The sequence below is a fragment of the Antechinus flavipes genome, chromosome 6 (assembly GCF_016432865.1).
Source record: "Antechinus flavipes isolate AdamAnt ecotype Samford, QLD, Australia chromosome 6, AdamAnt_v2, whole genome shotgun sequence".
Taxonomy (NCBI): Eukaryota; Metazoa; Chordata; class Mammalia; order Dasyuromorphia; family Dasyuridae; genus Antechinus; species Antechinus flavipes.
The window spans coordinates 119,558,439-119,573,321 of NC_067403.1; the positions used below are offsets into that span (position 1 = coordinate 119,558,439).

Genomic DNA, 14,883 nt, shown 5'->3' on the forward strand with positions numbered 1-14,883 from the left:
GGTTAAGCCAGAGGAATGCGGCGGCGAGGAATGTGCATGCAGATGAGCAAAGGGGAGGACAGGGGGCGGGACTGCGGTCGGGAGGGGCGGGGCACGATGCTAATCATATGCAAATGAGCGGGAGCCTCTGCCCCCGCCGCCGCGAAGACGCTGCCTTTCCCGGATCCTAGCCCAGACGGCGGCGAGTTGGGCAGCCCGAGGGGGGAGTGGGAGGAGGAGGAGGAGGAGAAGGAGGAGGAGGAAGAGGCGGAGGCAGTGGTGGGAGGAGGGGGGGATAATCCTAATCAGTCTCCTGCTCCGAAGTAGACATGGTGGACTGATCCCAAGCAGGGCAGGGAGCAGGATTTCCTGAACGCCGCCCCCCCCCCCCACCCCGGCTCCAACCTCCGTGTCGGGGTGCTCCCTCCAGTGCACCCCGCCTCCCTGTACCCCGCCCCTCCCGTGCACCCCGCCCCCCTGTACCCTGCCCCTCCCCGTGTCGTGCAGTGCCTTGTGGTGCCCTGCCCGCTGCCCGCGGGGCTCCGGGGCCGGGCTGTCGTTGTGTTCCCGCCCGGTGCCCCCTGCCCGGTCCCTATGGAGGAGCTGTGCCCCGGGGGGGCCGCCGACGACCATGCCTAGGAAAGCAGGGAATGGGCAGCTGCCGCTCCCCCAGGGCTGGGAGGAGGCCAGGGACTACGACGGCAAGGTCTTCTACATCGACCACAACACCAAGAAGACCAGCTGGATCGACCCCCGGGACAGGTGGGGGGCGCGAGGGGCCGGGCTGGGGCGGAGGGCGGGGAGCGGGGGCCGGGGAAACCCCTTCCCTCCCCCTCATCTTCCCCAGATCATCCGGCTGGTTGAGGGGTGGAGGGTGTCTGAATGGTCAGCCTCAGACTAGAGCTGCGGCGGCGTTTGTTGTCCGGGAGACCGGGGAGAAGCGATTGCTGCCCTGTGCGGAGCGAGGTGCAGCGGGAGCCCCGAGGGACCTGCTGGGTGGTGGAGGGTGGGCTTGAACCTGCGGGAGAGCAGGCGTTGAGGAAGCTCTTCCCGTGCATCCTCGGCTCTTAGAGAAGGCAGCCTTGTGGAGGGATGAGCCCTCTCTCCTTTTGCCAGGGCCCCTCTTTCCACTCTCATTTAATCGGGAGTGGAGAGGGCTGGACCTCTTAGCCCTCCCGGGTGCCGGAGCGAGGGGAGGGAGGATCTAAAGCAGTCTCTCATAGGCCGTCCTGGACAGCTAGCTCTTCATTTAACCTGTCTCGTCTTGGACCAAAAGCTTCTCAGCGTTGGATGGATTGTCTCCCCAGTGCTGGGAGAGATGTCAGGCAGGGGTTTGTTGCCCTCCTCCTCCCTTGAGCTCCTAACAGTCACAAAGAGATTAAGAGCCAGGGTGGGGGACAGAAGGCCGTTTCAGCGGAGGCTTTGCTTTACAAAACAAAAGGCTTGAAATGGGGGAGATGGGGAGCTGAGTTACCCAGGTTACCTGTAGACATTTCTGTCAGTAATACTTCCTAACCCCCACCCTCTTTCCTCATAGTTGGAGTTTGCAGCTATATACAGTGTAGAGAGCTCCAAGCCCATCCCTCAGAATTCAGACTTTGGCAGAGAATCTCTGCAGGAAAGATTAAGCCTAGGAAGATGTGTGCAATCTTGTAAGAGGAGTTTAATCTATACTTCCATAGCTGGCTTGACTTCATCTACTTTACCATTCTTAGAAACGTAGACTTTATGCTTCATTACCTTATAGTAAGTAGCCTTTGCTTTGAGATCTTGAACTGGCAGTTTCCTTATCTTCCACATCTTGAAATTATTCTTTAGCCAAAGTGGCTGGAGGGGACCTGTTGGTCTCAGAGCCTTTGGAGAGCCGATATAACATCTTTTAGCTCCCATTGCAGACCTTAGGCGAGCTTCTGTTTTTTCTTGCCTGAAAATGTAAAAGAAAAAAAAATTATAAGTATATGTGTGTGTATCTACATATCTAAGCTATTTTGAAACGTTTTTAGATGAAATATTTGCTGTTTATATTTTATATCTCCATCCCTTTCTCACTTTTTTCTTTTTTAAGAGTAAGTTGGCTATTATTAGTTAAGGAGGATGAATTTTACGAGTTGTAATGATAATAATAAAATAGTAATCAAGAATAAGTCAGCCCTTTTGGACTTTTACCTCTTTCTGAAATTTCTTCAGTTATTTATGGAATGTGGTCAGAGAAGTTAATAACCAGACTCTTTGAATTACTTCCCCTTCAAAAGTTCCTTCTTTAAGATCTGAAGTGGAAACAGCCCTGGAATATAGTTGCTTTTATCCTTTATACCATAATTTGCCTCTGCCTCTCATATATTACTAGTGAAGACTATTAAGGGGGTTATAAGAAAGTTATAAATGACATTATAAATTCATGGAACAATCCTTGTTAAATTATCCATGAAGGTATCAGCTTAGGTTTCCCCACTGAAAATTAGAAAAGGTACCTGTGCAGGACCTTATGTCTTGTCAGAATTCCCCTCACCTCTTGAGAGTGAAAGTCTTGACAAACATCACACTTTCCACAGGTCTCTCCAGGCATATTAGGTATTGCCATAAACTTAACACTGTAAATGTGTTATTTGACTTACTCCATTGCACTTTGAAACTACTTAACAGATAGTAAATGTTAGCTCTAATGTTATGCATGGAACTTCGTTATTGATGCACCTGTTTAAATATTTACCTTTGACATTTGTAGGATAGTTATTGCATTTCTAATACTTGTAAGTTATTGAAATTTCAGTAAATTCTTGAAATATTTGGCTGTTTTAAGTCCTGTTGGGCTTCAGCTTGCCCTTTAGATTTTATCTTCCTTTTTCTATTTACCAAAAAATACTAGAAAATGTAAATGCCTCAGGAAAGCAAATAGAAAGTGAAATATAATTATATGGCCAGGCTTATCTTTATCAGTGTTTCTTAAACAAGTCAGATGTGTGTTATTTTAAATTGTTTTTGGATCAGCAATTCTTCTGAATTTTATTGTCAGGAAAATAAGTAAGCCAATATATCTTTTTATCTGATGTGACTAAAAGCCAAAAAAAGCTAGTCCATAATATTTCAGTATCATGATGTTCTGGGGATGCTGGACAGATGTGACAACTTTTGAAGAGTACTTTTTGCTGTAGGTATTAGTTGCTTTTTTTTTTTTTTTTTTTTTTTTAAGTTTTTCTCTGAGGTGAGAACAACGTGGAGAGAACTTTAATTTCTGGTTTGATCGTGTTTCTTTTTTAGGGTAATTAATGAAGTGTTTGTTAAACAGTGTTAGGGGTGAGAGGTGGCATAGCTATTAATTTTTGTCAATGCTGTTAAACAGCAAGCATTTTTAAAGTGCCTACTATACTCCAGGCACTGTACTAGGTCTTAGGTGTAAAAAACATGAAAATGAGACAGTTCTTCAGAGAGTTAATGTTTTGTTGGGGTTAGGATAGTAAATAAATAGAATCTCTCTCTCTCTCTCTCTCTCTCTCTCTCTCTCTCTCTCTCTCTCTCTCTCTCTCTCTTTATATATATATATATATATATATATATATATATATATATATATATAAAATCAGTATATGTCAGGGAGGGGGACTAAGAACTGGTTCCTTGAAGGGGACTATTGAACATAATATTTTGGGGCAGCTAAGTGGCACAAGGAATAGAGTATTGGGCCTGGAGTCAGGAGTGCAAATATGACTTCAGATACTTACTAGCTATGGCATCCTGGGCAAGCCTCTTAACTCAGTTTCCTCATCTATAAAGTGAGCTGGAGAAGAAAATGGAAAACCATTCCAGCATCTTTGCCAAGAAAACCCCAAATGAGGTCATGAAGAGTTTGACACAACTGAATACAACTGAACAACATTACATTTAAATGACAAACATACTTCTAAATATCTTTAGCCATTTAAATAGTGATGATTTTTCAGTTAGCTTGACTATACACCATCAAAATAATAGCTGGTATTTCTATAGCATTTTAAAGCACTTTATAACTATTGTGACTTTTTTGTTGTTGTGAGCAACAACCTTGAGAGGTAGATGCTACTATCATCCCCATTTTACAGATGAGGAAACTGAAGAAAACAGACTCAGTGACTTACTTGGTCACAACACTACTAAATATCTAAAGTTAGATTTGAACTTAGGTTTTTCTGTTGCCAGGCCTGGTACTACATTTACTATATCACCTACTTAACCCTATGATATCTACAATATCTTTTCTCTTCTATTCTCTTCCCCAACCTCTCTCCCTTGAAATTCCAGGGGATTTGGCTGTAAGTACTTAATAAATGTTTGTTGATTAGGTTTTTGTTCACCACCAGTTCTAATTGGTGTTCCACAGTGAGTCTTGAAACATATGGAAGAGTCTAGGCTGTCTTGAGTGTTGGGGGAGAATGATGAAACTGACTTTAACATTTCTAGGTAAGGAGTGTATTGGAAGAATGTTAAGGAATAATGGGACAGTCTTTGTTTTATTATAATTATTCATAATGAAATCATAGCTTTCTCTAATTTACCTTCAACTTAAGCATTACCGAGTGACAACAATTCTGCCGTTTGTAAAATCAGCTCTATAGAATAGAAAATGACTTCACACTGATGCTGATATGCTCTAATATTTGATTTTCTGATTCTATCTGTGACTTGTGGATAGAGGTTTAAATATTGAGAAAATCCATTTACTAATCTATTGTGATGAGGGGTTGTGTCATCATGGTGAGGCTTGGGTGAATCAGGAACCAAGAGCTGTGAGTAGCAGAGGGAAGAGATTGGTTGTTATAAACAGTTCTTGGTATTACCAGACAGTGAACTCTGCACCATTGTTTAATAGCGTTTTATTAGGCTAGGTAGATGAGGCAGGGATGGGCCCAATATTTCTAGTTAATTTGGAAAACATTTATGAAGTTTCTGTTATGTTGAAGGCACTGTTTGCTAATATATATACATATTTTATATGTGTGTGTGTATGTGTGTATATAAATACAAAAAGTATTTAGGTCTTTGAAAAACTTCTTCCTATTGGCTATTGCCAATTTATTTTCTTCTACCCTTTCATTCTGTTTCCTAACCCTTTTTCAACTCCTGAATATCCTGATATCCTCATATCGGAATATATCTACTTTTTGAATATGTCTACTTAATTCAATAAGCATTTGATGTTTGGCTTTTATTTTTAATAGATTTTTGTTGATATTTTATTTTTTACATTACTTAGACTTCCCTTGTCTCCCTCTCCTCCCAAAAAGACACTTATTGGTAACCCTGGCCAAATCACTTCACTCTGTTTGCCTCAGTTTTCTCATCTCTAAAATGAAATGGAGAAGAAAATGGCAAAGCACTTCAGTATCTTTGCCAAGAAAGCCCCAAATGAGGTCATAAAGAATCGGACACAATTGAAACAACAGAATAAATGGCATAAGATGTTGTTCCAAGCCTAATTTCTGCAGGACTACTTTCTTCCAGTTTTCTTTAACAGTTCTTATCAAATAGGGAGCTCTTTTCTAAGTGATTTGTATTTTCTAGTATATTGAACACGGAGATTGAATTCCATTTTTTCTGATTCTTTCTTGTCCATTTTCCTTATCTATTCAGTACTGTAATGTTCCACTTTTATTTTTAAACCAGTATGGTTTTTGGATGAAAACAGCTTTATTTTATTTAGTTGAAGTCAGAAAGCATTATTCCTCATTCATTTGTACCCATTTATGTTATTTTTCCTTGTTCTGCAAAATATCCCTTGATAGTTTGATTGGCATAGCATAAAAATGCTATTGACATAGCAATAACTTTGGTGATATAAAAATGATGATCCTGAGCACTAAATATTATTCCATCTATTTATGGTCTTCATTTCTTAAAGGAATATCTTATGACTTAATCTATGCACATATTGAATATTCTTTGGTAGATTGGCCCTAAATATTTTTTACAATTTTCAATTATTTTGAAGGGGATTTCCCTTTTTATTATTGCCTTTTACATTTTGTTATTACATAGGAATGCTGGTGACTTTTTTTTCTGGGTTTATTTTGACATCTGTTACTTTGTCAGAGTTATTACTTGTTTTAATTTAGTTTCTTTTTTTACTTCCTAGGATTTTTTTTAGGGAATTTGTCATCAGCAAATAGGAGTAGTTTTGTCTCCTTTTTGACTTTCTTAGTACTTTTAATGTTTTAGTCTTGTCATTGTTTTTGCTAGTATTTCTTAAAAGTATGTCAAATAATGACACAGAGAATAAATATCCTTGCTTTACTCCTGTATTTGTTGAGGATGTTTCTAGTATATTATTATTGCATATATTTCCTTTTTTTTTTTTTTTTTTTTGGTATTGTAGTCATTTGAGCACATTGTTCTCAATTGAATTCTCCTATTTAACAGAGAAAAAGAATTAAACCAAATGACTAGTAAAATGACTGTTACTGATAGAATATGTAATATTTTATGCTCATTATCCCCTACCCCTTACAGAGAGAAGTTCTTTATTGTTTTCAATTACTTTGTTGCAGTTGTATATTGCTTTCCTGCTTCTACTTTTTTTGTTCTGTATCAATTCACACATCTTAATGTTTCTTTGGATTTCTTATATTCAGTATAATTTATTGTGCAGTACTATTTCATTATACTTGTATGTTACATTCATTTGTGTGTGTCTGTAAAATTCATAATGGTTTTTCATCTATTCCTCAACTGATGACAATCTATTTTTTTCTAGTGTTTTTGCTATAATAAAAAATTATGTTATTGGGGTCCTAAGCTTTGTATCAAATATTTACAGTATGCAAGAAGGACATTTTATCTATATTTATCTACCCATAATCTTACTCATTTTCCATTTTCTAAAATCACTACTTTAGTAAAAGGTTTAATTCAACTCTTTGCAGTATTATGACAATAATCACCTTGCCTCAAGTTTCTGTGCTGACCATCCTTCCAATACTCTACTGTAAATGTAATCTTAAAGTACAAATCAGATTGTATCATGTCTTAGCTCTTAACTCCTTCCTTAATAGTCCCCTCCCCCCCATTGCCTGCAAAATGAAATTTTATTTTTTTTTACCTGATACTCAGGGTTCTCTAATGATGAATGGATAAATGAAAAAAGCATTTATTAAGTGCTTATTGTGCTAAGCCCTGGAAATGTGAATAGAAAATTACCAAGAAGCTGACATCCTAATTGGGAGAGACCACAAATTAAAAAAAAAAAAAAAAAAAAGATGTTTTCCCCAAATCATATTTTAACATGCATTTTTAAAAAAATTGGGTTCCAAAGTCTTGCCCTCTCTTCCTTCCCCCCTTAAGGCAAGCAATTCAATATAGATTATACATGTGCAATTATGCAAAACATATTTTCATATTAGTCATGTTGTAAAAGAAAACATAGATCAAAAAAACCTCCTGAAAGAAAATTGAGAATAGTATGTTTTAATCTGAATTCAGTTCTTTCTTTGGATGTGGATACCATTATTCATCATGAGGCCTTTGGAATTGAAACCACATACATAAGTAGTTTCAGTCACAAGTCAAATGGTAACGTCTTGTAGCATTTTCTTCAAGTAAACCTGATCTGTTTTTGATATTCAATCATTTGATGGTACCCAGGACTTTTATTTAAAGCACTTTCCTATTTGGATCTTCAGTAGCTCATGAAGATCTATAGAACTTGCAGGGGAAATTGCCAGATTGCATTTCTATACAGCATATTTTCCTCTACTGTGGTGACTAGGGTTAAGCTAGAAACAAGGCTACTAGTCTGAATCTTGATGCTATTTGCAGGATTCTTAGGCTTGCTTCCCTGGTAGTGCCAATGGGTAGGCACCCAAAAAATTGCTGATACTTGGGATAGTGAGTCCTTACTCACAAAGGTTATTTTCTTGGAGTCTCTGCCTTTAAGGAGGTTAGTCTGGAAGCAAAGCTTGTGATTTGGAGGACTTTTTTCTGGACCCTGATAATTCAGCTCTAACCTCATTTGGCAGTCTCATCGCTGACTATGTTCCATGCAAGCTTTATGTACTTTCCTGGCCTTGGCTTCTATTCTTCTCCAATGTCCTTCTTTTCTACTAATCTCATCTCTACCTGTCTCTTACTTTCATTTAAAGGCCCTAATCAAATCCTGTCTCCTCCATAAAGCTTTAGCATAACTTTTAGTACCCTTCACACTCTGAATCCACCCTTCATTTCTAGAATTAATTCACATTATTCCCCTTCACTGATTCTTTGTTCCAATAGAATGGGATTTCTGGCTATTCCTGACTCTACAGAGCATCCTTTGGCTTGGAATGTAGTCCTTTCTTAACTTTCTATCTCCGGCCCGGTTCAGTTTTTACCTTCCTTCTGGACCCAGCTAGAGTATTGGGCTTGGAATTAGAAAGACTTCTTCCTAAGTTCAAATCTGACCTCTTACTGTGTGATCCTGGGCAAGTCAGTTTAAACCTGTTTGCCTTCGCTTTCTCATCTGCAAAATGAGCTAAAGAAAGAAATGGCAAACTGCTTTAGTATCTTTGACAAGAAAACCCCAAATAGGGCTTTGAAAAGTCCAGATATAACTGAAAAACAAATGAGCAACAAAAAAAGGTTTCAGTTCAAGGGCTGATCCTAGAGGGTTTTTCTGCCAATAATTAGGGTTTGTTTTTTTTTTTTTCCAGATTTCCTTGTATCTACATTTAAACATTATATTCACACAAATATAGAAATATATAGTTCATACATATACATGCATTTATATACACACACATATATACATGTATATATTTAAAATACAGAGTATTGTTAAGGGCAAGAGCTGTTTTGGTTGTGGTTCCTCAGCATCTAGAATTGTACTTTGAGAAGGGATTTGGACTAGGAGTATGGATCTATGATTTCATTGATGGAGGATTTCACAGATGCTTCCTCTGTGAAGGATGGTCTATAATTGCTCTCTTAATTTGTCAAAGTCTTTGCATAGCCTTGGCCACTCAAACATTAAGCATATGTTATCAAAACCTAGGAACCTGAATTTATGTCTTTCTGACTCAGAGATAGCTGCTACCCAATATATTAGACTAGGCTTAAATTTTTAAAAATTGAATTGTGTTTACTCTATTTTGCCTTGCGTCATTTATTTATGCACATGTCTTATCTCCTCTACTGTAGTGTGAACTCCTTATCCATTCTGAATGGAGTATCTGTCTCAGAGTAAACCCTAGCAAATGTTTATCAGTTAGATTCATGTTTTCATAAATTGCCTTGTTTACTAGCATCGGCTTGTATCTTCTGACTTTATGATAATATCATCCACATAGGTGATTCATTTTTGAAGGAACACAACAAGGTAATAAGATACCTAGCTTTTTATGTTTTATGCTTACAAATAGAAGTCTACCTGAGAAGGAGGGCTTATGACTTAAGGCAGGGATAGGATTTTTAAGCATGAAAACCACAAAAAAGGCAGGACCCAACACAGTCATTCTTAGGTCTTGAGTAAGAAGTTCCTATAGGAGGTCCATACCGTGTTTCCCCAATAATAAGACACTGTCTTATTAAATTTTTTTGGACAGAAAGACACCAGAGGGCTCATTTTCAGGGGAGGGCTTATTTTGATGAACATTGACAGCAATTTTAATAAACAGGTAAATGTGAACAAAAAAAAGTACCTTTATTCAATAATGATCATGTCATCTTCTTCAACAACATCGTCATAAGTGTCCATACCCTGAATTCCATCCTGGATGTCTTGCGCCTCTTATTTCCTTCAGAAGACGTGGATCCAATCTGTCATGTCCAGCAATATAGCTCTCTTTAAATGAACATGTCTTATCCAGGTAACCTGCTCGTAGTGCCTTGGCGACACAGCTGTCAGTAATTTGATCCCATGACTTCTTCACCCAAGTCATGACTTCTTGCAGACAGGGCTTCACAAAGTTTCCATGCAGATTTCTTTCCTTAGTCATTGACTTCCTTGCGCAAATGGTCCTTGAATGGCTTGTTTATTGCAATATCAAGGGTCTGGAGATAGGCAGTCATTCCTGCAGGAATCATTACTTGATCTATTCTTCTCTCTGCAAGGAAGTTCTTCATGTGAGTGCTGGCTGAATCCCAGATTATCAGACCTCTTTGGTTACCTCGCATAACAAGTGGCAGCATTAAATCAACCCACTTTCTTATAACGGCTTGTGTACACCAGGCTTTTTCGGTTTCAAGAACGTAAATGCCTGATACACGTTCAGTCTTATCTTTCTTGCCCTTACTGATGATTAGAGGAGTGGCTTTCTTTCCATCCAAACAAATTGTCAAAACACAGGTGACCCGTGCAGACAGAATAATAAAATTATGACCATTAGTCCTTCTTTTCACTCCATCATGTCCTTCAATAATGTTTTAACCCCATCATGCCCTCTGAGTTCTTCTTTTATCCTCCATGATGCCCCCTGAGTTCTTTTTTTATCCTCCACCATGCCCCCTGAGTTCTTCTTTTATCCTCTATCATGCCCTTTTTATCCTCCATCATGCCCCCTCACTCCCGCTTACATACCGGGTTTTTATGTTGTCCTGCCTCAGCTCTCCTCCGCGGCACTGCTCTCAATGGCTCCAGCAAGCAAATCACTGGGGAAGAACAGGATGATGCGCTCACTGCTGTGGCTCTGGTTGGATGCAGCTCAGAACGCGGCGTGCATTTCATCCGGGCTGGGGCTGGGGGGAGGAGAGGGGGTGGAGGAGGGAGAGGGAAGGTGCATACAGAGGGTACCGTAATGTAGCGTGTAGCGCAGGGGATCACCTTCACTACAGCAGCAATCTCAATAGGGCTTATTTTCGGGGGAGGGCTTATTTTAGAGGAATCTTGCACAGTAAGGGGAGGGCTTATTTTCGGGATAGGTCTTATTATTGGGGAAACACGGTAGATGCAGGTACTTTGGGCACAATACAAGAGATCTTAGGTCCTGTGGGAACAGTCTCAGAGTTATTAGAATCATTGAACCTTGTGATTAATGTCCCAACTGTTAAGGGTCATTGAGTCTTGTGATCATTCAGCAGGATACAGAACCAGAGTTAGCATGGCAGGAACAGAATTACAGAACTTGGTTCTGTTCACTTAGTGATTACAAGCTCAGGAATTGTTCAGAGCGTTAGTAGATAGGATTAACCACTTTGTCAACTGCAATTCCAGTTCTTAGGCCAGGATCTCCCTGGAAAAGAGGGAAATCATAAATCCTAATTCTGGGGTTTTGCTGTGACTAAGATTATCCAGAGGGTGAACACAATGAATTGTTATGTCAAGCTCAGAGAACAGCATGTTGCTGGGCCTTAGCTGTGGAAAACAGATTATCTCTTAATATCTTGACAGTACCAATATTCAATTAAGCATTTTTATAACTTCTATCTGAAAAATGAGGTAATATTTGTAAAGCACTTATTAGCATTAACATATGCTTTCTGCAGAGTAGGTGCTTAATAAATATTTGTTCATTTCTTCTTGCATAAGGGGCTAATAACCAGTCCATCTCGAAGTCTAAGAAATCTCTTCCCCAGCAAGTTTGTTCACAAGAAGACAAATCTCACTTTGAAGTAAAACTTATGTTTGATTCCCGACTCTCCTGTTTTCTGGCCTGCTTTGTAGGGTTCCAGTGACCCACAGTTTAGAGACAAGTTCTGGTTTGTTGACAGTATTTTACAGTTTTAAAGTTGGTGAGAATATTTGGACGTGATTAGTAAAAAAAAGTTCTTATCTTAATTGAATATTGTGCTTTACAAATTTTTGAAGTTCATGAGAGCATTTAGACAGGATTAGTCAAAAATTCTTTATCTTTCCCACTGGGTGCTTTGTTGAGGAGCTATTGTAAAATTACTGGCCTATTTACATTTAAAGAGTTTTTTTTTTTCTTTTTATCTTTGAGCTCCCAAAATACTCTCTTGCAGAGATGTGGTTTGTGGCATGAAATTACTTGAGGAAGTAGTTTCTTTTTTAAATAAGTGAAAACTCAAAATGAAAGTAAGAATAATGATCTGTCTTTGACGTGCCATCTTGAATATAGCTGATCTTAAAAAAATAATTCGAATCTGACCTATATAGGAGACTTCCTAGAACTATAGCATGGTAGTAGGGTGGAAGGAGTATTGTCTTTGGAGTCAGAGGACCTGCGTTCAAATAACTGTCTGACTCTTAGAACCTGTGATTTAAAGAATAAGTCACTAAATCTTCAACCTCTATATCCTTATCAGTAAAATAGGGGAGTTAGACTAGGTGGCTCTTGAGGTCCCTTTCAACTTTAGATCTAGAATCTGATATTTTCCTCCAGAAGTCATTTTAAGTAGTTCTGGGTCTTGATTTGATACTTAAATATTTAAATAATTACTGAGGTTTTTAACTCTGTTAACAGGGACCACAATATAGCTATTTGTTAAAATTAAAGAATATTCTTTTTCTCCAAATTAAAATTTTTGTAGTTGTTATATGTCAGAGAAAAGATGTTAGAATTCATAAAATGGGCAATTTCCCCATTTTTCTCCTCCAAATCACTAAACTAATCTTGGTATACTTATGAGATACTTTGAGGGATTGCTTCCTCTTGAGATGCTGTGGAATGTTTGAGTTTGAATTGAGGTCACACTTGAAAAAAATATGTACCTTTTATGTTTGCGTTAAAAAAAACCTTCCATTAACTTATAATAAGTTTGAGACTATTGGAATCAGGAAAAAATATTGTTCTCTGAAGTATATTTCCATGAATATTGTGAGTAGCATCCATGGGTGATAAGAACAAGGAAGCAAGTGAAATTTAAAAAAACGATTTTCTGAATCTAGGAAGCATGTCAGTGTTCTAATAGCACTAAAAAAACTGTAGTGTAGCTCAAGTTGACAAAAACATTGGGATTTTAGCTAATCCCAAAGACATCCAAATATTGGGGTATGAATTTGTTTTTTGTTTGGAGAAGGGTCTTAGTTTGAATTTTGATAGAGATAATTTTAGGCTTTAAAAATAATTACGTTATATATCTTATTTTTGTTTTTGTTTTTTCTTTTAAGTTGAGGGTAATATGTGGAGGGAGAGAAAATAAATGCTTATAACCTGAAGAATAAAGTAGAAAGATTTTTTTTTTAAATTGCCCATGGTATTTTTATAGAAATGAAAAACAAACAAAAACATTTTTTTGGGTGGAGAATAGAAAGATACTGTTTAATCTGGTTTCTTTTTTGTCTCCCTTCCTCCCACCCCCAATGGCTATGGAACTTTGCTAGACTTCAATTCTTGAACATTAGTTGTAACTTAAGTAAAATATGTTGAGTTAGAATGTGGAGAATAATATGTGCCATGAATTCCTGTTAAAAAATCTTGCTTCATAATATATTATAGAATGTCATATACTTAATTGACATTTCTCTGGTGTGGCAAAAGGATTTTATTAAATGGCACAGAAGTCCAGTAGATTTACAAAATGCTATATTAAGTTTTATTGAATTATTTTACTGGTATATAGTTTCATTTCAAGTACAACTTTAGTCCCCTCAGTTCCTCCTCTATTTTTAATAGAGATATAGGTAAAAATCTCAATTTTTTTCACTAATTATAAAAATAAAGGCCTGTGCTTATAATCTACATCTTTGCTGTATGCTATCACTTGACTACAATGTGAGTTTGGGTTAACGTGTTCATTTAAGTTCATTTTTTGATGTTTCAGTAGTTCTAAATGACTATGAGTTTGCTTTGCTTTTTCCTCATGCCAGCTATTCCTAATTGTCACCTTATCTCTTTGGTAGAAATAGATTATTTGTTTTATCCTTTCCTTCTCTTTCCCCCCTTCCCCCTCCCTTTTTGCTTAGTGATACAGCAAATCTCATAGGATTGTACTTTTATGAACAATATTTAACTTGGCTAAATGTTTAACAAAACAAGTAAAGGCCTAGTTTGCAATTGTAGACCCACAGATGACAAAGTTAACTTGGTTGTTTAAAGTCCCTTTTACTATCTCCTTTCTTCTTTTTCACAAGGAAAAGATTTGACATCCAAAATTAACTCCTCATTGCTCATATTGTACACTGGATTCCTCTCTCAACTTCCTTATTGTTGTTGAAGACACCTCCATATTCCCCATAAGAATAGCTTGTATTCCTTTACATTTTAGTTGGTAAGTGCTATACAAAAGCTATACAAAAATCTCATAATTAGAGATTCATAGTTCTGTCTTCAGTATCACACCCAGTTCATCAACATCCTGAATTTTCGTGAGCTCTACAACATTACTTCCATCAATTCCATCTCTCCATTCACTTAGCCACCACCCTAACTGAAACTCTTTTCACCTTTCACCTGACTACTATAGTATAGTGATCTTCTATTTTGATATAATTGCCTCCAGGCTTTTTCTTCTCCAAATAATCTGCTCAGCTGCTAAATTTATATTCCTAGACATACGTATGACCATGTCATTTCTTCTGCTCATTTGAAGCCCTTCACAATTCAGCTCCAGTGCCTACAGTCCCATGCTTATTTTGTTTCTCTTTCTTCCAGCCAAACTGGCCTAGGTGCTATTCCCTGTAGAGTCCATCTCCTCACCTTACTTCACAGGCAGCATACTTCTGCCCTCATATTCAGAAGGTATTCTTTCCTCAGCTCCACTTCTTAGAATTCCTAACTTTCTATAAGGTTGAATTCAAGTGCAACATCCAATGGAAGGTCTGTCCTGATTCCCTATCTCCCACTTGGTAGTATCTTTTCCCACACTCCTCTGTATTATATATCATCTATAATATATTCTTATTCACTTATCTGTATATATGTATGTATATTTTTACAACATACATATGTTATTTCTCCCCAATAGAATGTAAGTTAGTTGAAGACAGAGATGCTTTGTTTTTATCTTTGTGTCTTTTCCCAAAAACTACTGCCTCATAGAACATGCCTCCTGAACAATAGATGA

At 38.0% G+C, this 14,883-nt stretch overlaps 1 protein-coding gene across 1 annotated transcript in view; it reads left to right on the forward strand.

The window, feature by feature from the left end:
* Positions 1 to 278: 278 nt before the first annotated feature.
* The window catches only part of WWC2 (WW and C2 domain containing 2), a 234,819-nt gene continuing 220,214 nt past the window's right edge, over positions 279 to 14,883 (forward strand). The window contains exon 1 of the mRNA XM_051966292.1: positions 279 to 741. Coding sequence (XP_051822252.1) covers positions 611 to 741 — 131 coding nt within the window. The 5' untranslated portion in view covers positions 279 to 610. The remainder of the gene's footprint in view (positions 742 to 14,883) is intronic.